This window comes from Chiloscyllium plagiosum, unplaced genomic scaffold, assembly GCF_037043375.1.
Source record: "Chiloscyllium plagiosum isolate Xiang-an unplaced genomic scaffold, Cpla_swu_hap1 HiC_scaffold_20, whole genome shotgun sequence".
NCBI lineage: Eukaryota > Metazoa > Chordata > Chondrichthyes > Orectolobiformes > Hemiscylliidae > Chiloscyllium > Chiloscyllium plagiosum.
The window spans coordinates 45,978,694-46,005,674 of NW_028270158.1; the positions used below are offsets into that span (position 1 = coordinate 45,978,694).

A 26,981-nucleotide genomic window follows, 5' to 3' on the forward strand; every position below is an offset into this window, starting at 1 on the left:
AGAAAAGTTCATCTGCAATTTTGTTGCAAAGTAACCTCACTTTAAATATTTTTAAACCAACAGGTGTTTGGACGCAGCCAGTCCTTAACAGGGACTGATCATCTGCTTTCGAAACCTATTGATAAGCAGCACACTGATACCGTAGTGAATTTCCTCATCAGAATAGCTTGTCAGGTAATGATCACACTAATTTGTCATTTGCGAGAATAACTGCAGAATGTTAATTTTATGTGGTTTGAATTGAACATTTGAAATATTTGCTACAAGAATTTAGCTGTGATAGAACTTTATGTAAGTCTTTTCCTTTCACTACCCTCTGCCCTTTAATATTATAAAATTGTTAATTGATTAATAGCATCCTTGCCTCCCAGTGTATGTCATAATTCCATGAAGTTCTGATACAGACCTGAGCACATGATCTCGGTTGAAACTCAAGTGCAATACTGATGGAATGCTTGCCTTTTGGAGATGCGGTCTTTCAGATTAAACATTAAATGAAAGTCTATTTGCCCTCAGTTGGCCATAAAAGATTCCTTGCGCTCTTTCAAAGATGGATGAGGGAGTTCATCACAGTGTTCAGACTAGTCTTTATTTACCAGTTAATGTCATTAAATCATTTTTTTTTTTGAATTTGTGGGAGCCTGTTTTTTGTAAATTCCCTGTTGATTCCCAACATTACAAGAGTGGATTACATTTCCAAGTACTTTATTGCCCTTAAAACATTTCAGTCTATTCCAAGATCATGAAAGACTTTCTTTATTGTGGGCTTAAATCCTAAGCAGACACTTTCAATGCACTGTTAGAGGTATCTCTTTTAAATAATACATTAAGCTGCAGTCCTGTCTAGCTATGGCTGTGATTTAGGGAAGACTTGGGGCTATTAGAGCAGCAGAGCTTTTTCTTGATCATTTCCCTTCAGTCGGAAAGCAAAGGGGTAAGAAAAACATTAACTGCTCATTCATGCTAATCTGTTTGAGAGATAATGTTGAGAGCAAAATGATAGCAGGCATCACACTTCAAAGTTATTAATTGTATATGTCATATTTGTGAGAGTCATGGGGAAAGATGTCCGTAAATGTGAAGCTTTCTTTATTAATCCCTCTTTAGAAATGGGGGCAATTATTTTGTGATCATACTGTAACTTTTGCATTGCCTGGTTTTAATGACAAATTCCTCAGAATGGTACTCTACAAGAAAATACATCCAGCTGTCTACTTCTGGTTATTGTTAGAAACAAGATCTTAAGATGTAAGGGCAGAAATAGACCATTTGGCCTATCAAATTCACTTTCCTGCCTTATCCCATGATTCTTAATTCCTTATGTTTAAAAATCTCTCTACCCCAGCTTTGAATATACTTGAAGGTATAACAGTCCTGCCTCCTCCGTCTTCTGTGCTAAAGAGTTCCACAGATTCGTTAACTTCTGATGGATGAAATTTCTCAGCTGTGTCTTAAATGGCGACCCCTTCCTCGGAGATTGTTCTTTGGTCTTAGATTCTCCCACAAGGGGAAACAACCTGTCCACATTTACCCTGACAAATGCCACTTAGAATATTTTTTGTTTCAATAACATCTCTTGTACTCAATGGGGTTTAGAAGAATAAGACCTCAATCTATTCAAGGTCTCTCCGTAATAAAATCCCTCAATACCCGGAATCAACCTCCTGAATCTTTTCAGGACTCCTTCCAATGCCATTATACCTTTCCTTAGATAAGGGAACTGTAACTGTTTGCTGTATTCTGTGTAGTCTGGCCTGTGCCTCTATTTTTATTCTCCAATCCCTTTTGAAATAATGGTCCATATGCTGAAAGTGGATGCTACGTTTTTAGTATTCATGCATAAGGACATCCAAATCCCTCCACTTTTTGTACATTATGCATTTTTGAACATTATGCAATTGAGGCAGCTTCAGTTGTACTAGTACCCACCTGACGTGCTGGTTGTTTGAGCTGTGGTACTATTTGAGCTCTAGAATGGAGGTAAAGCTGAGGTTACATTTCAAGATTTAATATTGTGGCAGAACAACTTCTGTATGATAATTGACATCATCCATATGGAAGAGGCATGTTTAAGTATTTCTCTGTGAACCTTGTACCCAGAATTTTGACATGATGTTACCCTGACCAGCAAGAGTGCAGTGGTTTGTTCAATCTGCACAGTAGTAACCATCTCACCATGGCCAGAGAATTCAAAGCTACTTTTGGTTCACACTAGCTCTGCTGGAAGATTCTCATTAACAGACTGTTCGTTTTGATGTGAGGAAGATGAGAAGCTCTCCATTTGATAAGTTAGATTGTATTCTATTTGAGCTAGGTTTGTATCAATGAAGTTATAATTTTCCCAAACTGAGTTTGTCATAAGACTTAGCATTTTCTGTACCTGTCCCTGATATCCTGCTGATGTGTTGGCCGCAACAAAATGTATGACTAAAATTATTTTTCTCCTGATTATTGCTTGCTTTTATGCTACCTGTTGATGGGGCTTGTTTAAAAACAAACCATATGAAAGTCCTAAAAATTATTAGAAGAAATGAAATGAAACATGATGTAGAGCTGAGCATTGTAAACAATCCAGACCCTCTGCTCCGTTCCATCTTCCCTTTAAACTTTACCCAGAAACGTTTGGTGAGGATTATCTTGCAAAGCTAGAAAACGACCCCATTTAGAGTTGACACTGAGCTATTAAAATATTGTAAAAGCCAAAGAATTGCTGATCTTTTCCAAAATTTCTGTTTCGTTGCTGAAAGAATGTGGTTGTCTTGCAAAGTATTCTCTTTCTGCCATCATGTCTCTATCATCATCTGCTAAAGCTGATTGCTAATATTTCTGGGGCAAGACCCTTCTGAAGATTTAAGATAGGAGGCAGGTGGGGCTCTTGATATAGCAACAAAAATAACACATATGCAATGTTTCACATTTTTCAGACAGAACTCAAAGCAAGTAAATTAGAATAAATATTTGCAGTTACCATTTTTTGTGGAAAATGTGGCAGTGATTTTGAACACAACAGGATGACCTAGATCAGTTTGACTGTTGTAGGTTAAGGGCAGAAAGTTAACCAAAACACTGTTCTGAAAAATCAGATCTTTTGAGAGACTTTTGTTATTCTGTGGATGGAATCACAAGACCTTCAACACCTCCTGGCACAGATCCATGATGTCTTGGCTTAACATGTATCTGGAAAATGTTATTCATCCCTGTATTGTGTTCCATTTATACGTACAAATCCCAAGAGTGGATTTGAAGCCATAGAAATCTCTATTGCAACTCTCGGGTAAAAATGAAAATAGTTAGTCATCACGAGTATTTACAACTTTTTATTTTGCTTCCAATTTTCAATGTATTTTTAAGCATATTTCCTATTATTAATATTTGAGTTGATCATTGCTTTTCAATGCTTATCCATTCTCTCATATATGTTAGAACTTTGGATTAATCTTAGCAATGAAGAAATTGTAAATCTTTCATCATCCTGTTTTTTTTTCGATATATGATGGAACTCGCATGTGCTGCAGTAATGAAACAAAAATTTATATTCGCGACAGTTACTACTTACAGCCTGTGTAGTTATATGTGACAATTGAATCCCAGGTGAATGATTCCTCAAACACAGCGGGTTCACCAGGCGAAATGTTGTCGAGGCGCTGTGTTAGTCTTCTGAAGATGGCTCTTCGTCCTGATATGTGGCCAAAAGCTGAGTTGAAACTGCAGTGGTTTGACAAGTTGCTGATGACGGTGGTATGTTTTTTTTTTCTCCTCAAATAGTTACCATATTAAAAGCGCTTTATTATGTACTTGCAAGCTTATGTACCTTTCAGCCTCATTAGTTCCATGTTCCATTTTAACAGATAACTGATAGAATGCATATGTGCAAATAAATCTCCAGCTTTGACTCCTCATGACAATGAGAGTGGACCGTCAGGAAAGCGTGAGGCTGATGCAAGCATGTCTCTAATGCAGAGGGAACTTAAATTTTGTAGCAAATTATTGAAAGGAAAATTGCTGATGCTTATAAGCATATTAAGTATTACAAATAAACCCACTTGTTAGTCAAAGTTCAAGTTAGAAGGACATGAAAGAGATGAAAATAACAGAAAAGTAAGGTTAAAGCAGGTAATGAGAAAAAACTTTGTTCAGACTTGAGATTTTAGAAACAAGATAACAAGCCCAAATATTTAATTATTCAGAATAATTTTGGTTGTGTGGTGTGAGTGTTAATGTAACAAATGATCCTTTTTATTCCTGATTTTTCACTTAGACTGTTTTTAAAAAAATGAACAGGCATATGAAAGGATTTGGTGAATGTTTTGTTTGGGATGTGGTGGAGCGACTTATTTTTCCCCTCCACACAGAGCCAAGTCTATTCTGCAGGTTTGTATATGGCAGCAAAATCTGTGGGGCTGAGGTGATATAAACTGTAGTGGGAAAGATTATGATTTATTAACATCAGTTCTGCTTCAGGTGTCAAACTGCCTTGGAACATATTGCAATGCATTCTTTAGCACAGTGTGGCCCTTGTTTATGATTTTATCTTTCTTCTTGACCTGTGAGGATGTTGTATCTGTTGATGATGAATTTCATGATTCTGTAATTGAATTGTGTGATTTGAACTGAAATAACACTGCTTCACTTGATTTGTACCTTGATTGTGGGATTAACTTCACTGAATGTTGCAGTGTTTGTTCTGGTTATAGACATATAGGCATTACAGCACAAAAGGGCAACTTTGTCTACCATGTCCATGACTTATCTTTTTGGAAATCCAGTTGGGCCCATTCCTTTACTTTTATCCCTGTAATTTATTTCCCTCAAGTTTTCTTTGGAAATATTGTGTCTTTAGTTTCAAGCACTAATATGTGGAAATTGTTTTCTTAAAAAAAACTTCAAATTTGTGTCAGCTAATGTGTTTCTTTGCATTTTTAAAATGCCAAGTCATGACATATCAGAGGCTCTTTTTGTCAACAGCTTCAAAATGCCAGAAAATGGAGGGTTATCCATTTATTAAGTGCTCAGCTTTCTATTGATTTATTTTGGTTTACTTTTTCTTTTGTTGAGTTGATGCCAACCAGCATGAAATCCTCTCCAAATACTGCTGTTGGAGTAGTTTTGATGGACTAAGAGAGCAAACTAGGCTAATCGATTATTGTTGAGAACCAGAGGATACAGATATCAAAGATTGACAAGGAGCAGTGGTAGCATAAGAATATTCTTAGCACAGCATTCTATTTATGATCTGAAATGCACTGCCTGAAAACTGGTGGAGGCAAATTCAATTGTGGCTTTCAAAAGGGGATTGGATAAGCATCTGAAGAAAAATATTCCAGAGCTTCAGAGAAAGAAGTGGAAAAAACTACACTGCATTTTCAAAGAGGGTGTGTGCGGATTACTCTGTCTGCCAATGCCGGAGTTCAGGTCATCTGCTTGGGGCTAGAAAGGAAGTTGAAGTGGGAGCAGAAGGATCCAGTCGTCATGTTTGACACAGACCATAGGTGTTCAGCAATCTCAATGCCCTAATCACACCTTCTCCCAATATCCCTTGATCCTTATTGTTATAGGAGCTATGTCTACCACTTCCTTTAAAACATCATGTTTTGGTCCTAACTACTTTGTGGTAGTGAATTGCACAGACTCACCACTCTGTGGATGAAGAGATTTTTCTTCCCCTCAGTCCCAAAATGTTTATACGTTATCCTTAAACTATGCCGCTGGTTCTTGACTCGCCACCACTGGGAACATGCTTCCTGCATCCAAGCTATCTAGTCTTGTTAGGTGTCTATGAGACCCCGCCCCCCCCACCTCATTCTTTGAAACTCCAGTGAATATAATTCTAACTGATTCAATCTCTCCTCGTGCGTCAGTCCTGCCATTACAGGAATCAAGTTGTGAAACCTTTGCTGTGTTTCCTCGATAACAAGAAGATTCTTCAGATAAGGAGACCAAACCTGCGCACAGTATTCCAGATGCTTCACCAATTCCCTGTATAATTGCAGGAGTAAATCTTTGTTCCTATACTTGAATTCCCTTGCTATGAAGGCCAACATACAGATTGCCTTCTTTACGGTTTGCTGCACATGTGTGCTTGATTTCAGTGACTGGTGAGCAAGGACAGCAATGACATAGGCAGGAAAAGCAAAGAAGTCAATGTGAGGAACTAGTCAACAAATTAAGAGCAGAATATCAAAGACCAAAATCAGCGTTATTACAGAGCCATGTGTTAACTGGCATAGAGCAAATCAGGTTAGAGAGATGAATACTTGTTTCAAAGACTGGTGTGGGTGAAATGGGATCTGGTTCTTAGAGCATTGGCAGCAGCAATGGGGCAAGTTGAATCTGTAGCGATGGGACCGTCTCCACCTGAACCAAACTGTGAGCTGCGGAACTAGAGAGATGGAAAAGATTTTAAACTGAAACGTTAGGGGATGAGATTAGAAGTATGTGACAAATCAAAAAGTAGAGAAAAGGCAAAAGAGAAATGTATTAATGTGAAAAATAATCAACAAAGTGTCAGGAAAGAATAGTACAAATTGAAGAGTAAATCAAGAGATCATGTGAGAGATACAAAAGCAATAAAAGGATAAAACCAAAGACTATCTGAATGCAAGTAGCATTTGAAATTAAACAACTGAACAGAGCAATGCCTTAGAAATAAATAATAATGATCTGTCAGACATTTTAGACATGTGGCTGCTGGGTGACATGGTTTGTCACCTGAATGTTCAAGGGATCAGAATATTTGTGAAAGGCAGAAGGTTAGGGAAGGATGGAGGGGTGGCTTTGTTAGTTAATGATAGCACAATGGTAAGGAATGACCCACATGCAGAAAACCAATTTGAATAGTGATTAGAAATGATAAAGACAAAATATTATTTCTGGAAGTGCTGTGCAAGCCCCCTAACAGTTAACCACGTGGTAGGGGTGGGACATGAAGGAAGAAATAATGGGAGTTTGTCAGAAAGGTCCAGCAATAATTGTGGGAGATTTTAATATTGACTGGAAAAGTCAGATGTACAGAAGTAGTCTAGGCAAATTAATAGAATGTTTTCAGGATTGTTTCTTAGACCAGCATGGCCTGGAGCCATCCAAAGGGTAGGCTATGCTAGACCTAGTTTTGTGCAACAAGATAGAATTAAGTAATTATCTCAGCATGAACTCGATAGCAGGGACCATAATATGATTAAATTTTACTTTCACTTTGAGTGAGAGAGTAGGTCCAAATCTATTTCTTAAACTAAAAGGCTATTATGAGTGCATAAAAATAGAGTTGACTAAAGTGAATTGGCAAATTAGGTTCAAGGGTAGGTCAATAGAGATGCAGTGGCAGACATTTAAGTGAACATTTCAGAATACAGACAGCAGATTCATTCCAACCAATACAATAAAAATCCAAATGTTGGATTCACCATCCCATGGTTAACTAGAAATGTTAAATTTAATATTGAACTTAAAGGAAAACATTTAATTATACAAAGACAGAAGGCAAGTCAGAAGACTGGACAGAATGTTTTTATTTAAAAAAAGCAAAGAATTGCCAAAAATAATTAATGAGGGGGGAAAAGTTAGACTATGAGAGAAAGCTAGAAAAGCTGACAGGAGTTTTTTTTTATAAATAGTTTAAAAAAAAACAGATTAACAAAGTGTGCATTGATCCAGTAGAAGGTGAGCCTAGAGAATGGGTAATGGGAAATGAAAAGACGATTAATGAAAGTAAAATTCATAATGTAGGGAGTAGCACAATGGCGTGGAGAGAAGATTATCTGGCTCATCTGAAGCAGTGAGTATAAATGCATCTTTTTAAGGTTGGCAGAATACAGAGGAACCTTGATTGTCTGAACGACATGGGTGGGCACTATTTCGTTTGGATAATTGATTATTTGGTTAATCAATTCAATGCCTTTCCTCTGGGGCTCAAGAGTTTTCTAATAAGTCTGCTCCCTGTTCAGGAGACTGCAGCACACCGCTCTCTTTTCCCCCCCCAACCCATGCCCGACCTCAGTCCCGTCCAACACTGCTGCCCCCCCCAACATCGTCCAACATTGTCCCCTGTCCGTCTCCGCCCGTGCCCCCCCCCCCCCCACAGCTGCCTCATCCCCCAACCGTAAGACTGCTGCTACCTTTCTGGGGTAAGTCTCCAAATAGCGCACGCACAACTTTTTAACTGCAGCTTTTTGTCAAGTTCCACCTCTGTCCTGTATGAGACAATGTTAGAATATCTGGGGAAAGGGGATTTAGGGTTCACCCCTATGTAGAACTCCAGGGAAAGTGTGGGGAGAGGGAGAGAGGGCAGGAGATCAGTCATTTGGAGATGGTGCCTGGGCTCTCACCTATGTCCAGGATTGTTCTCGGCAGAGATCGTTTTTAATCAGTGTAAACAAAAGACACGATCAGGATTGAAACAGCTCTTTCACGTAATGTTTCTATCGGGACCTCAAGACCTCCTTCAGATAATCGAGGTTCCCCTATATATCAATAAGACTCTGACAAGAGGAATGCAGTGGAAATTAAGACTCGCTACTTCTTGCCCTGCACCAAAAATGTAAATTCAGTTAGCAAACTTGTCACTTTTTCGTCCTGGATAACTAACAATGCAGAACACAGAGACTTAGTAAAATTACTTTGTAAATCATTTGCAACATAGAAATTGTCCTAATGTTTACTTTCCCGATTCTCATAATCCGCAAATATGTGTTCTCAACGTTTGCTGCAAGGATTGGTGTTGGCCCCTTAACTGTTTACAATTTATATTAATTTATTTATATATTTAGGCTGGTCAGAGGCTAGGAATCTTACAACAAGTAATGATCGCCTGACTCCCCAAAACCTATCCGTCATCAATAAGACTCCAGTCAGTCGTGTGATGAAACACTCTCCACTTGCCTGGATGGGTGCAGCTCCAACAATAGGCAGCTTGACACCAAAAAGACACAGCTCTCTTGATTTGCACCACATCACAAACATTCACTCACCCCACCACTGATGTTCTGTAGCAGTGGTGTGTGCCATCTACAAGATACAAGTGCACAAATTCTAATGCTCTTTTGACAGTACTGTCCAAATCCAAAGAAACTGCATCAAACAGTACAAGAGCAGCAGATACTTGGTAACGCTTTGATCTGTAAATTCTCCTCCAAGCCACTCACCATCCTGACTTGGAAAGTGTCACTTTCTTCACTGTCACTGGATCAGAATCCTGAAATCTCTTCCCTAAGGGTATTGTTGCTCTGCCGACAGGAAATGGACTGCAGCAGTTTAAGAAAGAAGCTCCAACTAAGGATGGGAAATAAATGCTTGTCCATTTACTGGCACCCACATCCTGTGAATAAATGAAAAAGATAGATAAATAAAACATAAATGTCTAAGCAAAATTGGCAACCATATAACTAATGACACACAATGGTAGGCAAATGGGTTGTGAATACAAAATAAGGAGGTGACAAAATGAGGTAGATAGATTAAGTGAATGTGCAAAGATCTGGTAAATTGAGTGTAAAATATGCAATTGTCAATTTTGGCGAGAAGAATGTGTAAATCGTGAGAGATTGCAGAGCTTTGAAAGGCAGTCATCTGTGTCCTAGTGCATGAATTGCAGAATGCTGGTATATGATACAGCAAGTAATTGGGAATGTTACAAGAATGTTCTTTCTTGTGAACAGAGTTGAGTGCAAAAGTAGAGTTTATGCTTCAGTTATATAGGGAATTGATGAGATTGAATCTGGAGTACGGTATACAGTACTGTTCACTTTATTTCAGGAAGAATGTAAGATTGAAAGCGGTTCAGAGAAGTTTACTTTGTTAATACATGGAATGAGCAGGTTGTCTTAGGAGAAAAGTCACCTCTTAGATGTTCAAGAGGTGACTTGATTGGAACAGAAAATCCCGAGGGTCTTGACAGTGTAGAAGTTGAAACCATGCCTCCTTTTGGAACTGGGCAGTATTGCTTAAAAATCAGGGGTCATCTATTTAAAACAGATGTGATTATTTTCCTGAGTCGTGTGCTTTTAGAATTCTCTTTCTGAAAAGCCAGTGGAAGCAAAGTCTCAATGTTTTTAAGGTAGAGTTGGTTTTCAAAAAAGGTGAAAAGTTATCAGTGATAGGTAGAAATGTGGATTTGGACTTGCTTGCCACTTTCACACATCACCCTGTTCCCTGGCCAGCATCTCTGTCTCAGGTTTGCTGCAGTGTTTCAACTTAAGCTGAGCTGAGCTGGAAGAACAAAGCCTCATTTTCCATTTGGAAAGCTGCAGCCCTCCAGACTCGATATCAAGTTCAACAATTTTAGGGCCTGAACCCACCCCCCATGCTCTAATATCCTACCACACACACCTGGCTTTGTTATCACATAGTCTGCCATTACACATTATCTATTGTTAACCACTAACAGTTTCCATTTATAGCTATTCACCCTCCCAGTCAGACAGTTATCCTTTGTCTGTCAAATTGTTCTTCTGTCTCTCTTTGGGCTCTATCCCAACATATTGTTTATTGCTTGCTTCCCACCCACCCAATCTTCTGCAAATAAACTGATGTATTCCTAGCTACTATCTGTTCTGAGGAAAGGTCACCAGATCTGAAATGTTAACTTTGACTTCCCTTCACAGATGCTGCCAGATCGGTTGAGCTTTTCCAGCAACTTGTGTTTTTGTTTATAATTTAAGTAGTGTTTCCTGTCTCATGATGCTAATCCAGTTGTGAGATACTGTTTGTTCCTGTGGAACAAGTCTCAAATCACTGTGTGTGGTGTTGGATATTAATGTTTTACTAAGGACTGCAAGATTCCAACAGGATAATAATACTACCTCTGAATTTATTGTACATTTTATAATCCTGCAGTTACCCTTCTGATTCAGCCTTTCTGAATTGAAGTGTGAATTAAAAGCAATGTACAGCGATTTTTCAAAATAACTTGAACCCAAGTTGAAATTCAAAGTTGTCCTGCTTGAATAATTGCAGTAATTGAGAAGTGTGTTACACAGTGCAGAATCTGTACTCACACTTAACCAAGATAAGAGAGGCTTTAATCTGGCTGGGTATTGGATGCCATATAATTGACATTCAGATAGGTACATTACATAACTTTTTCTAATAGTTTAGGAGAAATCTGTTTAGAAAGCACAAGGGAGCCAATATGCAGAATTATTTGATAATTTAATTAGCATTTCTGAAGAAGTCCAATCATGTCCTTTACTTAGCAAGTTATCTTGCTGTTTGCTATAAAAGAAAATCTCTTGTCAATTATAACAGCATTTCAAGCATCAAAGGCTGGACAAATTACCATTTGTCTTTTTGACCTTTTCTATCCTATTAATTCCATTTTATACTGGTAAGGGTGTGATCACTGATGATAATTAGTCGATAGAAAAAAATTAAAGCTTTACAAAAAGTAATCTGGTAACTTTTTGTCCAGTGAATAAAAGGTACATTGACTGACTTGAGTTCTGTACTCTTAATATAATTGGTAGTAAAATGATCCATGTGCATATTGAATGTTCTCTTTTCAAATCTGTACCTCAACTTTTTATTGATTTTAGGAGCAACCCAATCAAGCCAACATGGCGAATATCTGTACAGGATTAGAGGTATTGAGCTTCCTGTTAACCGTGCTCCAGTCCTCTGCCATTCTTAGCAGCTTCAAGCCATTGCAACGAGGAATAGCAGCATGTATGACCTGCGGCAACAACAAGGTTCTGAGAGCTGTGCACACTCTGCTTTCCCGTCTAATGAGTGTGTTTCCGACAGAACCAAGTAGGTTACACAAGTGGAGAAGTGCAGTTTAAAAAAAAATATCTGATACTACTTTATTGTCAATATTATGCACTTCCCTTTTCAACAGGTACTTCAAGTGTGGCTTCCAAATATGAGGAATTGGAGTGTCTTTATGCTGCAGTGGGAAAAGTGATTTATGAAGGCCTCACAAATTATGAGAAAGCAGCAAATACCAATCCAAATCAATTGTTTGGTAAGTCACTTTCAGCAATTCAACTAGAATGACCGGCTGAAGGAATTAAGCCTACAGTCTTTGGAGTTGAGGGGAGGTGAGATACAATCTTACTGAAAAATTAGAGTTTCTGCCGAGGATTGACAGCCTATTTTCCCAGGTTGGAGAAGAAGTTAATCATTTAAGACTGGTGTGTGGGGGGGGGGAGAATGAGTTGGTGATTAACATAGCATTGAATGTACTCAACAATGAAAAGAGAGATTTTTGATCTCTCAGGAAATTGAGCAATATAGGGAACATGTAGGAAAGTTGATTTGAATTAATGGAAGAGCCATGATCAAAATGAATGGTGCAGTGTGCTTGAGAAACATTATGGCTTTTCCGGATGATATTTCCTGTGTCCTTGGGGCCTTTCCCAACATGAAATCTTTTATAAATATTAGGGTGCATTGTAATCGGTGTATTGAGCTTTCTGTTAGCCGTGTTCCAGTCCTCTGCTATTCTTAGCAGCTTCAAGGTTTTGCAACAAGGAGTAGCAGCATGCAAGACCTGTGGCCACAACAGGGTTCTGAGAGCCGTGCATGCTCTGCTTTCCCATTTAATGAGCGTTTTTCCTACAGAATTAAGTATGTTACACAAGTGGAGGAGTACAGTTTTTTTTAAACTGTAACTTTTGGAAATGTAACACTACCAGCAGATCTTTCTAGATTAACTGAATGGACAAAATTGTGGCAAAGTGTAAGGTCATTGACTTGGGATTCAAGAAAGATATATCAGAATATTTTCTAAATGGTGAAAGGTTAGAAACTGTGGAGATCCAAAATGACTGATGGTCCAAGCTACATAAATAGCTTGTCAGAAACACAGGACAACAGATGTTTGTAAATCCCTTCCACAAATGACAATTGATGGTAGATGACTTATTAAATTTAAAACTTTTTTTTGTTAACCAAAGTTTCAAGGGGATTGGCGATCTCAGTATGTATACTGTCAGATTTGCTATTTATCAGGAAAATTCCATTTGCTTTGTACTGCTTTAGGCTTAAGGATATTTGAAGAATTGTTTCTGACAGTGTATAGTCCGGTACTAAACATTATACTTTTAAGATGTTGTTAATACAATTGGAATAAGACCTCATTGTGAACTTAGACCAAATTGTAATTGTATTCTAATGCCATAAGAGCTGTAAATCACTGGAGAGCTGCAAGAAGCAGTGTCATAACTGAGAATATTCCTCCAGACTGCCATCACCTTGTATTGCTGTTCAGCCATTATCTGTTAAATGAACACATTCAGATCCTTTTTTGTTTTTTGGCGAACTTCCACTGGTCATTTGTCATTCTTTTTCGAGTGTTACAGTTTCTATTGTCCCAGTCTGCTGCTTTAGTTAAAGATTTTAAACTTTTTCTCAAATATTCACATTTTTGAAAAGTTCTTTCACCTCTCATTCAGTTCTTGGTTCTTTTCCTGTGTTGTTCCAATGGATTACTTTATATTTTCAGTTTATCCAGTAAGGAATCATAAATGTCGCAATTTATCGAGATATAAAGCTTTTCACCTAGGTTTTGGTGCTTGATTTGATTGAAACTGTCTGTTATAAAACTATAAATGTAGCAGTACCTGATCAGCTCAAAACGCTTGTGAGTTATTCAATATACATCTAGCCATCACTTTTAAATATTGCTGTTGCACTGATGAGTTGGTAGAGCCCTCACAATCTGGCATTGAATTAGCTCTGTCAGTAAAGCAGTTGTGAAATTGTATAACTGGTAACAATGCATTCTCCTCTAAATGGCAAATGTCCTTCACTGCTCAACTCGGTGATCAGTACCGGCAGATGTAATTTTAGTTTAAGAATTGGCAATTTGCTCGTTGTGAGCTTGTCAAATCCAAGTCTCCCAAGTACACCATTTAACACAGCCTGTGTGCCCAAACGTCAGAGACATTTGGACCTAAGCATATGCTAGTTGTGGTACATGCACTGACCTATTAGAGTTAACATCTGATCAATTTTAACCTAGAGGTTGATCGTTTCACAGTGCATTTAGGACCTTCTGTGAGAGGCAAGAGCATTTGAATATTTTAAAACAAAAGGCTTGCTGAGTCTAAAACATTTATATTGTGCATCTTTGCATCAAGCTTGTTTAACACTGTGTACAATTGATGAAAAGAAAATAGAGCAAGAATGTATTATGAAGCTTTTTGTTCTCTGGATATGGCAAGGGTAAATTAATTGTGCACCTTGAGTCACTCTGGGAAAGTGGTGAGTCAATCAAGTGCTGTCAAACAGCTGTCTTGTAGAGTTCAGAGAGAGAGGGTATTGGAGTGTCAGGTTCCTTTCTCTGAAGATCACTGTTACGCAATGTGAGTTTTTATGCTAATCAGATGCTTTAGTGGCCAGTTGTTTCTCATGTTAAATTCAGTATTTGAGCACCTGACCTCTGGAATATTGGTCGAGCATCATAACCACTGTACTACCACGTTGTCTGAAGGCAGAGTAATAAAGACATCACAATATTCAATTCCTGGACTTTGCAGTGTTGGTTAAGTCAAATCCATCCATTTCTGGTGAGCTAGAAATCCTGTCCCATTATGTGAAGAACTGGACTTCTACGGATTTTAAATTTATTTGTTGGACGTGGGCATCACTGGCTGACCAGCATTTATTGCCTGTTCCTAATTGCCTTTGACAAGGTAGTGGTGAACTGCCTTCTTGAACCACTGCAGTCCACCTGTTATGTTATGAGAGAGGCCTGTTTTCTCGTATTTAGAAGCTTTAGAGGGTGATCTGATAGAAGTCTTCAAGGTATATTAATAGGAAAAGACAGTGTCGATAAAGGTAAGCTATTTCGACTGGTTGTGAATTCTAGAACTAGGGACATAGTCTGAGAACTGGGTCAAGAGCATTCAGGAGAGAGGTTAGGAAACACTTCTAGATGCAAAGGATGGAAGATGTTTGGAAACTCTCTGCTACAAACAGCAGGGGATGGTAGATTATTTGTTACTTTTTAAATTTTTTTGTTAAACAAGTTTAGGAAGGGATATGAACCAAGAGCAGGAATATGGAGTTAGGCCACAGATCCGCTATAATCTCCATAAATGGCTTAAAGAGTTGAATGTTCTACTCTTGTTCTTGTGTTAGTAAGAACAACAGGGAATTCTCTCGTATCCTGGCCAATATTCCTCCAAACTAAAGATTCACTGTTCATTTCAATGCTGTCTGCCTCCAGGAGAGCAGTCAGTGAATTGAAAGCACTTTATTCATGCGATGTTTTATAGTCATAGAGATGTACAGCACAGAAACAGACCCTTCGATGCAACTCATCAATGCCGACCAGATATCCTAACCTAATCTAGTTCTGTTTGTCAGCACTTGGCCCATATCCCTCTAAACCCTTCCTATTCATATATCCATCCAGATGCCGTTTAAATGTTGCAATTTTACCAGTCTTCACCACTTCTGGCAGCTCATTCCATACACACACTATCCTCTGTGTGAAAAAGTTGCTCCTTAGGTCCTCTTTATATCTTTTCCTTCTCAACCTAAACCCTCTAGTTCTGGACCCCCCACCCTGGGGAAAGACTTTTTCTATTTACCCTACCCGTGCCCCTCATGATTTTATAAACCTCTATGAGATCACTCCTCAGCCCCTGACCCTCTAGGGAAAACAGCCCCAGTCTGTTTGGCCTCTCCCTGTAGTTCAAGCCCTCCAATCCTGTCAACATCCTTGTAAATCTTTTCTGAGCGCTTTCAAGCTTCACAACGTCCTTCTGATAGGAAGGAGACCAGAATTGCACGCAATATTCCAAAAGTGGCCTAACCAATGTCCTTTTTCTCCCCCACCCCCCCAAAAAAACTCCTGACCAATAAAGGAAAGTATACAAAATGTCACCTTCAGTATCCTATCTACCTGCAACTCTACTTTCAAGGAGCTATGAACCTGCACTCCCTAGGACCTTAGTATTAAGTGTATAGGTCCTGCTCTGATTTGCTTTCTGAAAATGCAGCACTTCGCATTTATCTAAATTAAACTCCATCTGCCACTCCTCAGCCCCTTGGCCCATTTGCAGCAAAGCTCACTGGGCACTAGCAACGAGTGTAGACCAGTCCAGGGCATCAGTCACAGAGTTACACAGAGACAGGGTCTGTCGAGGGTGGGGGTTACATAGTGACAGGGTCTGTCTGGGTTGTAATCTTAGGTAACCTCCTTCACTGTCCACTACACCTCCAATTTTGATGTCATCTGGAAACTAACTATAACTATAGTGTTTTTGAGACATTTAAAAGTTGGGTGAAGTGCTCTGTGAGATCTTCTGGCTCAATTCTGAGCCTAATGAGAAATCAGTGAGTTATTCAAGATGAGCCATCAAGTATTGTATAGTTAAGAACTAGAATTCCTACAGTGTGGAAACAAGCTCTTCGGCCCAACAAGTCCATACCGACCTTCCGAAGAGTAACCCACCAGACACATTCCCCAATCCTATTTTCCTGTATTTACTCCTGACTAATGCACCTAACTTGCATACCCCTGAACACGATGGACAATTTAGCATGGCCAATTCACCTAACCACATCTTTGGATTGTGGGAGGAAACCAGAACACCCGGAGGAAGCCCACGCAGACACGGGGCGAATGTGCAAACTCCACACTGACAGTCCCCGAGGCTGAACCCGGGTCCCTGGCGCTGTGGGGAAGCTGCACGAACCACTGAGCCACTGTACCACCTAAGAAGTCAGTTCATGGGGCATTGCATCTATTGTGAAGATTGGGCAGACCTTCTAGTATAAAATAATGGAAAGCAAAAAGATGTGACATAGATTCTTATTGAAACTGCAGACTTATCGTTTGTATTTTTGGTACATGTTGCAGAAGCTTAGATTGCTTGCATAACTGCTAAAAGATTTCTAGAATAATGTAGTGCAAGCATCTTTCTAAGAGCTATCCAATTAGTCTTCCGCTGCTGTTCTTTGTGTAACTCTGCAGATTTTTCCTCATATACTCTTTACCTAATTTCCTGTTGACAGTTAGAATGCAAGTAAATTCAGTGTTTTCAAGGTAGTACTTTCTGGATCAGCATAACTCATTGTGTGAAATTATTTGAGAGAGCTACCCAATTAGTCTCTCAGCTCTGCTCTTTTCCCCACTGCTCTGCAGATTTTCCCTTTGGTACTTATCCAGTTCTTTATGAAACTTATCATTAAACCTGCTTCAAAAACAGAAGTTGCTGGATGTTAACTTTGATTTCTGTTCACAGATGCTGTCAGACCTGCTGATCTTTTCCAGCAACTTCTGTTTTTGAAGCAGATTTATAGATTCCACAGCTCTTTCAGTTCTTATTAAATTTGCTTCCACTCATTTTTTTTTCAGGCATAACTTGATAAATTTTTAGAAATGTAATTTATCTCCCCAATGGCTCTTTTGCCAGTTATCTGAAACCAGTTATCTGGTTAATAACTTTTCAGTTAGTGAAAACTAACTCTCTACCCACTCTTAAAGAAAAAAAATGCCTCTATCAAATCTCCTCTTAACTGTTTCTGCTGTAAGGAGAATGATTCCAACTTCAGTTTGAAGTTTGCTCCTCTTGGTACCATCTTATGTCTCTTTTATACCTTTTAAGACCTGGGCAACAAAACTGAATTGAACACACTGCTGCAGTTGAAACATAACCAGTGTTTCGTAAAGGTTTTGCATAACTTTCTTGATTCTAATCTTACACCATTGTCTTTTTGAACTTCAGGCACCCTGATGATCCTGAAGTCTGCTTGCAGCAATAACCCCAGCTACATTGATCGGCTCATCTCTGTCTTCATGCGATCTCTGCAGAAGATGGTGAGAGACCATCTGAACCCACAGACAACCCAAGGGCCATCTGAAACCAGTACAGGTAATGACATTGCTTTTAATATTTGTTTCTTCTGATGAGGTTGGGAAGGGAGTCTGAAAGTAATTTATTGTACTGCTATTATAATAAAGTGAAATGTACTGCTCCAATAAATAGGAGAGAATATGATTCATCTTCTGACAAGGTAAAGTGTACTGCCTTTTCCAGCAGTTCAATTTGTTCTGTAGGCCAATGCAATTTTTATTCTGTAGTATGAAGATTTCAGAAAAATAAAGGGAGTTGATTATATAAATATTTCAAACTTCACAATGTATACTTTGTTCACAAACCTAATGAAAACATATCAATGGGTTTTATATAAAATCAACGTACTGTCCAAGACTGATTTGAAAATGTTCAATTGGGGGGCGGGGGGGTGTGGGGGGAGTGGAGGGAGGGAGGAGAGAGAGAGAATGGGATCTCATTGAAACTTCCAGAATACAGAGGCCTGAATAGAATTGGCACGACGAAGATGTTTCCATGAGGAGGAGACACTGGGACCTGAGGGCACAGCCTCCGAGAGAAGGGACGACCTTTTAGAACTGAGATGGAGAGGAATTTCTTCAGCCATAGTGTGGTTAATCTGTAGAATTCATTGCTCAGAAGGCTATGGAGGCCAGGTAACAATGTATTTAACACAAATAGATTCTTGATTAGTTGGGCAATCAAGGATTACAGGGGGAAGGCAGGAGAATGAGGTTGAAAAATGTATCAGCCATGATTAAATAGTGGGGCAGACACAATGGGCTAAATGGCCTAATTCTGCTCCTAGATCTTATGGTCTTGTAGTGTCAAGGTGATGTCTCTGTAGTTATAGCTACGCAGTGTCTTAATTGCTTCATGAGTTCTCAAAACACTTTTCACTTTGCTTAAACACTCATTGCAGAAATGTCTTGGGCACTTCAGCAAATGGATCGTGGATAGAAAGTGGACAGGGAACTGGATGGGTGGTGATCAACCAGAAGGGATTAGATTTAAGACACAAATTTGTCTGAAAGATATTTAGAAGTGATGAAGATGTTGTTGGGAGGTAGTAGGATCAATATCTGAAGGAACTGCCATTGGTTGTTCAGCTGGAAGATTATAATAATCTGGTCTCTGAATGCGAAGGTCAGCACTAGGAAAATGGGGTTTAAAATGGGGGTTGACAGTTTTAAATATTGGCCAGGCCCTCCCCTGTTTTCTTGCAAGCTACGTCATGAGATATTGTGCACTCACCTGAGGTTTAATATCTCATCTGGAAGATGGCACTTCCACCACTGCATCATGCCCTTAGTATTGGCATGGAAGAGTGGTGGGACTTCAACTGACAACTTCTGACTTGAGACGAACACTACCATTGAACAATTTTGACTCTTATTGTTGTCGTCTTAGCCGTATTCAGCTAATAAAACGGCCAAGGCAGAGACTTTTACTATTGCCTATAGTGTGGATGTTTGGCAAAGATAAAATTGAACACCAGTGTAGTGATGGCTCCCATAATATTGGCTGAATAAACGTGCCAACACACAGCTGATTTTATGGCGAATGAACATTTGGATGAAGTGGCACTGTGAAAGGAATGACTTTCAAGGCAGAAGAAATTTGGTGGTGGAGGGGAGTATGAAAGAAGGAAATGAATCATTTTGTTTTGTGTTGCAGGCATAAGTTTGCCATTGGGAAGTTGATGTTTGGCAGAGATGAAAGGTAGATGAATACCATTTAAGCTGCCTTATCAGTTCTGGAACATGGAACTTAATTTAAGAGTTTCAAACATGTTTGCTAGCGGATTAATGTGCCTGAAGCAAACTCCAGTAATAGATCAGCCATAAATGTTAATTAAATTGCTGTTATTGCAGAGGCAGTCTATCATGTTATAAAGATAGTAAAATTTCAACATGCTTTCAAATCTAAATTTAATTTTCTATAGATTGATGGTACACATTTCAAAGCACATCATATAGATGCCTCTTCCCCTCCTTTTCCAAAATCTCTGAAAGAAAATGCCCTCAGTTCACAAGCAGCAAGCCCCAAACTTTCAACAATATTTATAGCCTTAAGTTTCACATCCTGAACTATTGCTCAAGATGCCCATAAGATGTGGGTGAAGAGTATGCTATTTAACCCATCCAGTCTTTTCTGCCATCCAGTGAGATCCTGACTGATTTGATATTCCTCAACTTCACTTTCCTGTCTTTTACCAATAACCTTTGATTCTGGCTGTGAAATTTGGCCAATACATAAACACCACTTCAAGGCCCTTGATAAATACCATCGGTGCTGTTTGCGATGAATTCTTTGCTTCATCTGGAAGGACAAGCATACGACTGTTGGTGTCTTCGAAGCAGCTAATAGCACCAGTATCCAGACTATGATCATCCAAGACCTCCAGGCTTGCCATGTGCTTAGGATGCCTGAGTTTTGACTGCTAAAGCAAATCATCTTCGCTCAAGGGAGGCACTCAAATGAGAGGGTTCCAAAGCAAGAGTTTCATAGAAAGCTTCCCTCAAGAAATGCAACATGTGGGAGTTCCTGATTCAGAGAAACCAACATGGAGGAAGCTCCTGTATGAAGGGGCACAGTTCTTTGAGAATACCTGTTGACAGAAGATGAACTGGAGAAAGGAATACCAGAGATCTCGAGACCAAGGACCAATTTCACCTCCGGAAAACACCTGCCAAATGTGGGTGGCTGGAGATGCAACTCTTAGTTGGATTCATCAGCCATGCAAGGACCCACAGAAAGCCATGACCTGTACATGGAATTTCCTCAGTGGAAAGTCATACTTGTTAATTAGTGATTGCCAATGACAGTGACGGTTCTCTTGCTGAGGCAAAATCTTTCCCGTCTTTCTCGTCCTTGAATATCATTAAAACACAGCCTCTACACTTCTCTGCAGTAAAGAATTGTACCAATTCATTACCCTCTGGGCGAAGTGATTCCTTAATGGGCAAGTCTTTAGTCTGAGATTATGCTTTCTGGTCCTGGACTTTCCCTCTCTGTTAAACCTCATTAGAGTCCTGTACGTATCAAAACGTCACTTCTCATTTTTCTAAATAGAATGCCGGCCCAACTGACTCAACCAAAATGTATATCTTCACATTTACCAGCATTACATTCCACCTGCCACGTTTTTGTCCATTCACCTAACCTGTCTATATCCCTCTGTAAACTCTGTGTCATCCTCACCACTTTACTTCCCACCTATATTTGTTATCTGCAAACTTGAGGACATTCACTTCCTACATCCAAGTCATGTATACATATTGTGGTCCCAGCACTGATCCTGGTTGCACTCCACTGGTTTTAAGTTGCCATCTTGAAAAATGCCCCCTCTTCTAACTCTGTCTTCAATTAGTTAGCAATCCTCTATCTACACCAATATACTACCTTCGAAGCCACAGGCTGTTTTCTTAAGTAGCCTAATGTGCACTACTTTATCAGAAGTCTTTTGCAATCCAAATATGCTATATCTACTGCTTGCTCTTTATCAATCCTGCTTGGTACATCTGATATTGTCAATAATTTCTGTTTTAAATATTATAAATTAGAATCACAAAAAATTAATAGCTTTTGTAAGGTTGATTAATGAGGCTACATCCTTAAATTTGTCAGACTTGTCATTTGTTGGAGTTGGGAGGTCATGTTTCGGCTGTACAGGACATTGGATAGGCCACTATTGCCTGCAATTCTGGTCTCCTTCCTATCGGAAAGATGTTGTGAAACTTGAAAGGGTTCAGAAAAGATTTACAAGGATGTTGCCAGGGTTGGAGGATTTAAGCTATAGGGAGAGGCTGAACAGGTTGGGGCTGTTTTCCCTGGAGCATCGGAGACTGAGGGATGACCTTATCGAGGTTTACAAAATTATTAGGGGCATGGTTAGGGTAGATAGACAAAGTCTTTTCCCTGGGGTGGGGGAATCCAGAATTAGAGGGCATAGGTTTAGGGTGAGAGGGGCAAAGTATAAAAGAGACGTATGGGGCAACTTTTTCACGCAGAGGGCGGTGCGTGTATGGAATGAGCTGCCAGAGGATGTGGTGGAGGCTGGTACAATTGCAACATTTAAAAGGCATTTGGATGGGTATACGAATAGGAAGGGTTTGGAGGGATATGAGCCGGGTGCTGGCAGGTGGGACTAGATTGGGTTGGGATATCTGGTCGGCATGGGCGAGTTGGACTGAAGGGTCTTTCCATGCTGTACATCTCTGACTCTATATAAATTAGGAGAGAAAAAGATGCAAGTTGTAACATTATTTTATGCCAAAGTACTGCTGTAGACTTTATTCTGCAATAATTATTGTGACTTACTAATATGTTTAAATTCTAGGATTGACCATGGGGTAATGTAAGTTGTTTCTGACAATAAAGGTTGTAACAAACAACAAACGAAGATTTTTCTTGGTACGAGGCTGAAGAAATTATAGCGCTCTTTTGCGCTGCTGTATAGCAGAAAACAATAATGATCTACAACTGCAATCTGTCAGAAGGAAGTGCAAGAGGAATGATGTAAATTCTTAATTATTGCAATAGAAGGGTAATTTTGTTAGAATGTGTGAAGCAAGTAGGATCGCGAAATGAGTACTATGTGTCGCCTGGAGTCTACACAGGGCGAAAGGACAGCAAGAGCTCACAATGTAATCATTTTACTTGTATTTGCAAAGCAATTTGTGGATGATAGGTTTAGGCATTCATTATGTTTAGTGGCTACAGGCGACATTGTCAATAATTTCTGTTTTAGATATTGTAAATTAGAATCACAGAAAATTAATAGCTTTTGTAAAGTTGGTTAATGAAGCTACATGCTTTTCACTTTTGTCCTGAAGCCAAGCACACCTTGACTTACGCAGATAATCCTAACAGTTTGGAACTGGAGTTTGATAAATGGTCTTTTTTTCATTTTTGGCCCTTGTGACCCAGAGTTCATATCAAACCCAGACAGCTGGGATGAAAATCTGTTTCCACTAAACTCTCAGCCACTTTAGTGGACTCTAACATCTACGATTCATCGAGGCCATGATCTTAATCCCAGGGTGACGAGGGTTTTCTCAGAACTGGGTTCAGGCCAATTAGATGGAGGCTGCCTACTATCCCATCTGTTTTAGCTGGACTAGGAAATGACAAATGTTTAACCACCAATTATTTAGTCATATCACAAGCCAAGGGAAGGCAGTGGGACTTGGTTGATCTCTGATTTTCAGTACAGTGTTAGCCAAGGCTTAGTGGATGGCACTGTCATCTTTGAGTCTGAAGTTAGTGGGTTGAAGACCCAACCCTAAGACTGGAAATCAGGGTTGACATGTCTATGCAATTCTGAGGGAATGCTGCACTGTTGGGGGTCCCCTCTTTCAGATGCGAATGAGAATTGCATTTGCAGTCTCAAGTGAACATAAGATCTGATGGCACTACTTTTGAATTCTTTCTGGAGTCCTCGCTGTGTTTTCCCCATTAACATAAAAGATCTAGTCGTCATCATCACACTGCTTTTGTGGGAATTGCCTGCTTTATTTCCTACAACTACGACCTAGAGTGACTTAGACTTTGAAAAAAAATGCTTAATTGCTTAAATGTTTTGTGGTCATTAAAGGCACCACTAATTGTAGCAATTTTCATTCATCTTCAATTTATTTGTGTAGCAATATGAGATTCTTATTAACCAGTTTTAATTCCAATAATTTTTTTCATTGTTTTAAAAATTGGCTTCAGATTTTGAAATGTTTTAATTTTAAACACAAAAGTTTCATGATGCTTGAAATTGCATTGTGTTAATAGTGGAAATAATGGTTAGTATTTCAGAATTTTTTCATTGTGTATAGTTAATGCAACATAATGAAATGTATTAATGTGAGGCTCAAATCGTGAGTGGATCAAAGCAAACAAAATCTATTCCCACTGAAGTTGCTGGATGATGATCCCATTGGGGAATTTCAGTAATTGACTTGGCATGTTTGAATAATACCTCATTTGACATGTCCTTGTGCTTCCAAAGAAAATTATAATTAGCTGCTAAACTGTGTCTCTTGGCCAAAAATATGAAAATGTTGAATCAAGATTTTAACTTAAAGTGCTAATTTTCTTTTATGCTTCATTATTTTATGTTGCAATTATAAACATAATCCCAACTTGACGAAAATGAAAAGTTACCTTGTATTAATATTTAATGTCAGCAGTTTTTGTCCATGTGAAATCCCTCTAAAGTAGGATCTCACTGTGAATTGTTTTCCACCTTTGATTTTTTTAAAATAGCCCATTTGAGAGATTCTGGGATGTCTTGGTTTTACTGCTCCAAAGTGCTGTGGTCTCCTTCAGCCAATTTCTTGCAGAAGTTACTTACACTACTTAATTTTAAATAATTGCATGGTAGTACAGAACTTAAACAGTGCTAAAGAGACCTGATGTTGAAGCTTTTTGTCTTGCACTCAATAGTTCTGAAATATAACAAAACTAATTAGTAAGGAAACAACAATTTATGTAGAGTGAGAAGAGGAAGCTGGTTGGGGCTGTGGTTGGCATGGAGATACAGTAGATAACTGATAACTATTTTAGTTTACCATTTAGATTCAAATAGGCAGGTCTACCTTGAGTCATTCTTACCCAACTAAAAACCTTAAAATGGTTTCCATTGTAATTCTTGGTACAATCAAGATTATTTAGTAAATGTTGCCAGATGGCCGAATCACATCTATCATAAAGTCATGCAATTGAAAAACACAGAAGCAGACTCTTCGGTCCAGTTCGACCATACTGACCAGATATCTTAAACTGATCTAATCCCATTTGCCAGGGTCTGAGGCCATATCTCTCTAACCCCTTCCTACTCAGGCTCCCATCCAGATGCCTTTTAAATGTTGTATTTGTATCAGCTTCCACCACTTCCTCTGGCAGCTCATTCCATAAATGCACCACTTTTGTGCTGTCTGAAAAAGTTACCCCTTAAGTCCCTTTTAAATCTTTCCCCTCTTTAAACCTATGCCCTCTAGTTTTGGAACCCCCTACCTGAGGAAACAAACTGTGGCTAGTCACGCTATCTATGCCCCTCATGATATTATAAACTTGTTTAAGGTTACCCTCGGCATGGATTTGCAGTGGAATTCTTGTGCATGCAAGAAACTACATTTGTTCACACATGGGACCCTGTTCTTGGAGGTAAAAGGAATATGTCCACATCTTTTTTTCACTGAGGAAAGCCCAGTAGAGACAGCAAATCCTTGCTGCATCTGTCAGTGGCCTGATCAGTCAGTTGATTTGCCTGGTTTGAGTTAATCAATTAACTGGGACAGGTAATAGTTTCTACATTGTCTCAATGCCAACCATATAAATCAATTAATACCTTCTTTGTCAGGTTTGATAAATTGTTTCCATTTTAATGTTGGTTCTCTTGGCATTCCTGTCCTAGTGAGTGCAAGAGAAAAGGCTTTGATTTAATGACTCTTTTTAATACTTCAATCTCAGTTGGGGGTGAAAGGGGGATTAGGCTGGGTTTTTTTTTATGCCACCATGGACATGATGGACTGAATGCCCTGCTTCTGTGCCATAAATCTCATCATGTTTCTGTGATTTCCTTGATCCTGGGCATTAGCCATGCCACTAGATGGTGCACTATGCAGAACTCTTGTTTGCATTTAATTTTTTAAATTAGATTAGATTACTTACAATGTGGAAACAGGCCCTTCGGCCCAACAAGTCCACATCGACCCACCGAAACGCAACTCACCCAGACCCATTCCCCTACGTTTACCCCTTCACCTAACACTACGGGCAATTTAGCACGGCCAATTCACCTAACCTGCACATTTTTGGACTGTGGGAGGAAACTCTAATTGTTTGAAAGTACAGGCTTCTTGTTCAGTGAAGCATAATATCTGGAATGATAAATTTCTGAAGTTAAGAGTAAAATACTAAAAATGCCAACCATTGTCTTGCTCTGTAATTTAAAGTTCTAGCTGTGTCTCACCATTATATTATGTGGACTATGCAGTGTTCTTTTTTCCTGAATTGTTTTACCAACTATGTTTCAGTCACTGTTGAACTGATAATGTTAAGTCTGGAGCTTGTGAAAACACGTCTTGCTGTAATGAGCATGGAGATGAGGAAGAATTTTATTCAAGTCATCCTGACCTCTCTCATTGAGAAATCCTCCGATGCCAAGATTCTGCGAGCTGTGGTGAAAATAGTGGAGGAGTGGGTGAAGAATAATTCCCCAATGGCAGTAAATCAGGTGAGAATGCTTCAACAACAAATAGGTAACACTTGATCAAAATCAAGATTGGTGTGATTGAGTGCCAAAGTTTCATTTGCGATTTGCAAAATTTATTTTCAGAAGCTCTGCAAAATAAGTGTAATATGTGATATAAATCCAAATTCAACTAAAAGTTTTGTCCAGGTAACATTTGTTGATTTTTGTCCTTGAATAATGTAAAACTTTAATATGATTGTTAATGATAACTAGCTGTTAAAATCTAGTTAATACAACTGAAAGGCTTACAAGGCCATTTAACTGTGAACCACATTGTTGAGAGTTTGATGTCAGATGAATACCTGACTAAGCCAGAACGAGTGAACGAAATGGGCTTTTACAACAATTGACAACAGTTTTTAATCACCACTACCTTGCTGTTAAAAAGATCTTAACATATATACATTTTATATTTCTGTGATTTCAACACCTAAGAAAACAAATAACATTTGCATCCCCATTTAGGAAGACCAGTATGCAATTAAGCAGACACTTGAAGCAAAACCTACAATTTTGCTTCTGTTTTCTCCCTTTTTTAACACCAGGTGACTTCAAGGATACTTGTGGTGTCCTGACACCTTGAATAAATGAATTTTCTCAGTGTGTGAGCCAATATGCCTATCACCTGATCACTGTTGCAGTGGGGCCCAATGTAGCCCCCTCTACCTCCCACATGTGCTCAATTTCCGGCCTGGATGTTTGGAAAGCAATGAGACTGGTGTAGTACTAATGTAATAATCCAGAGGCCCAGAGTCATGCTCAGGATGTGGGTTCAAATCCTACTACTGTGACTTTCAAATTTGAATTCAAGTAATAAACTGAAATTAAAACATAGTTTAATGGTAACCATGAAATTATTGTCAATTGTTGTAAAAGCCCATTTCGTTCACTCGTTCTGGCTTAGTCAGGTATTCATTTCACATCAAACTCTCAACAATGTAAGCCATTCAGTT

General features: G+C 39.0%; 1 protein-coding gene across 1 annotated transcript in view; it reads left to right on the forward strand.

Annotated features, from left to right (window-relative positions):
* trrap (transformation/transcription domain-associated protein) overlaps nt 1–26,981 on the forward strand; it is a 219,627-nt gene that overhangs the window by 96,625 nt on the left and 96,021 nt on the right. The window contains 6 exon segments of the mRNA XM_087997909.1: nt 64–174; nt 3,592–3,738; nt 11,526–11,739; nt 11,828–11,953; nt 17,673–17,819; nt 25,811–26,010. Coding sequence (XP_087854035.1) covers nt 64–174; nt 3,592–3,738; nt 11,526–11,739; nt 11,828–11,953; nt 17,673–17,819; nt 25,811–26,010 — 945 coding nt within the window.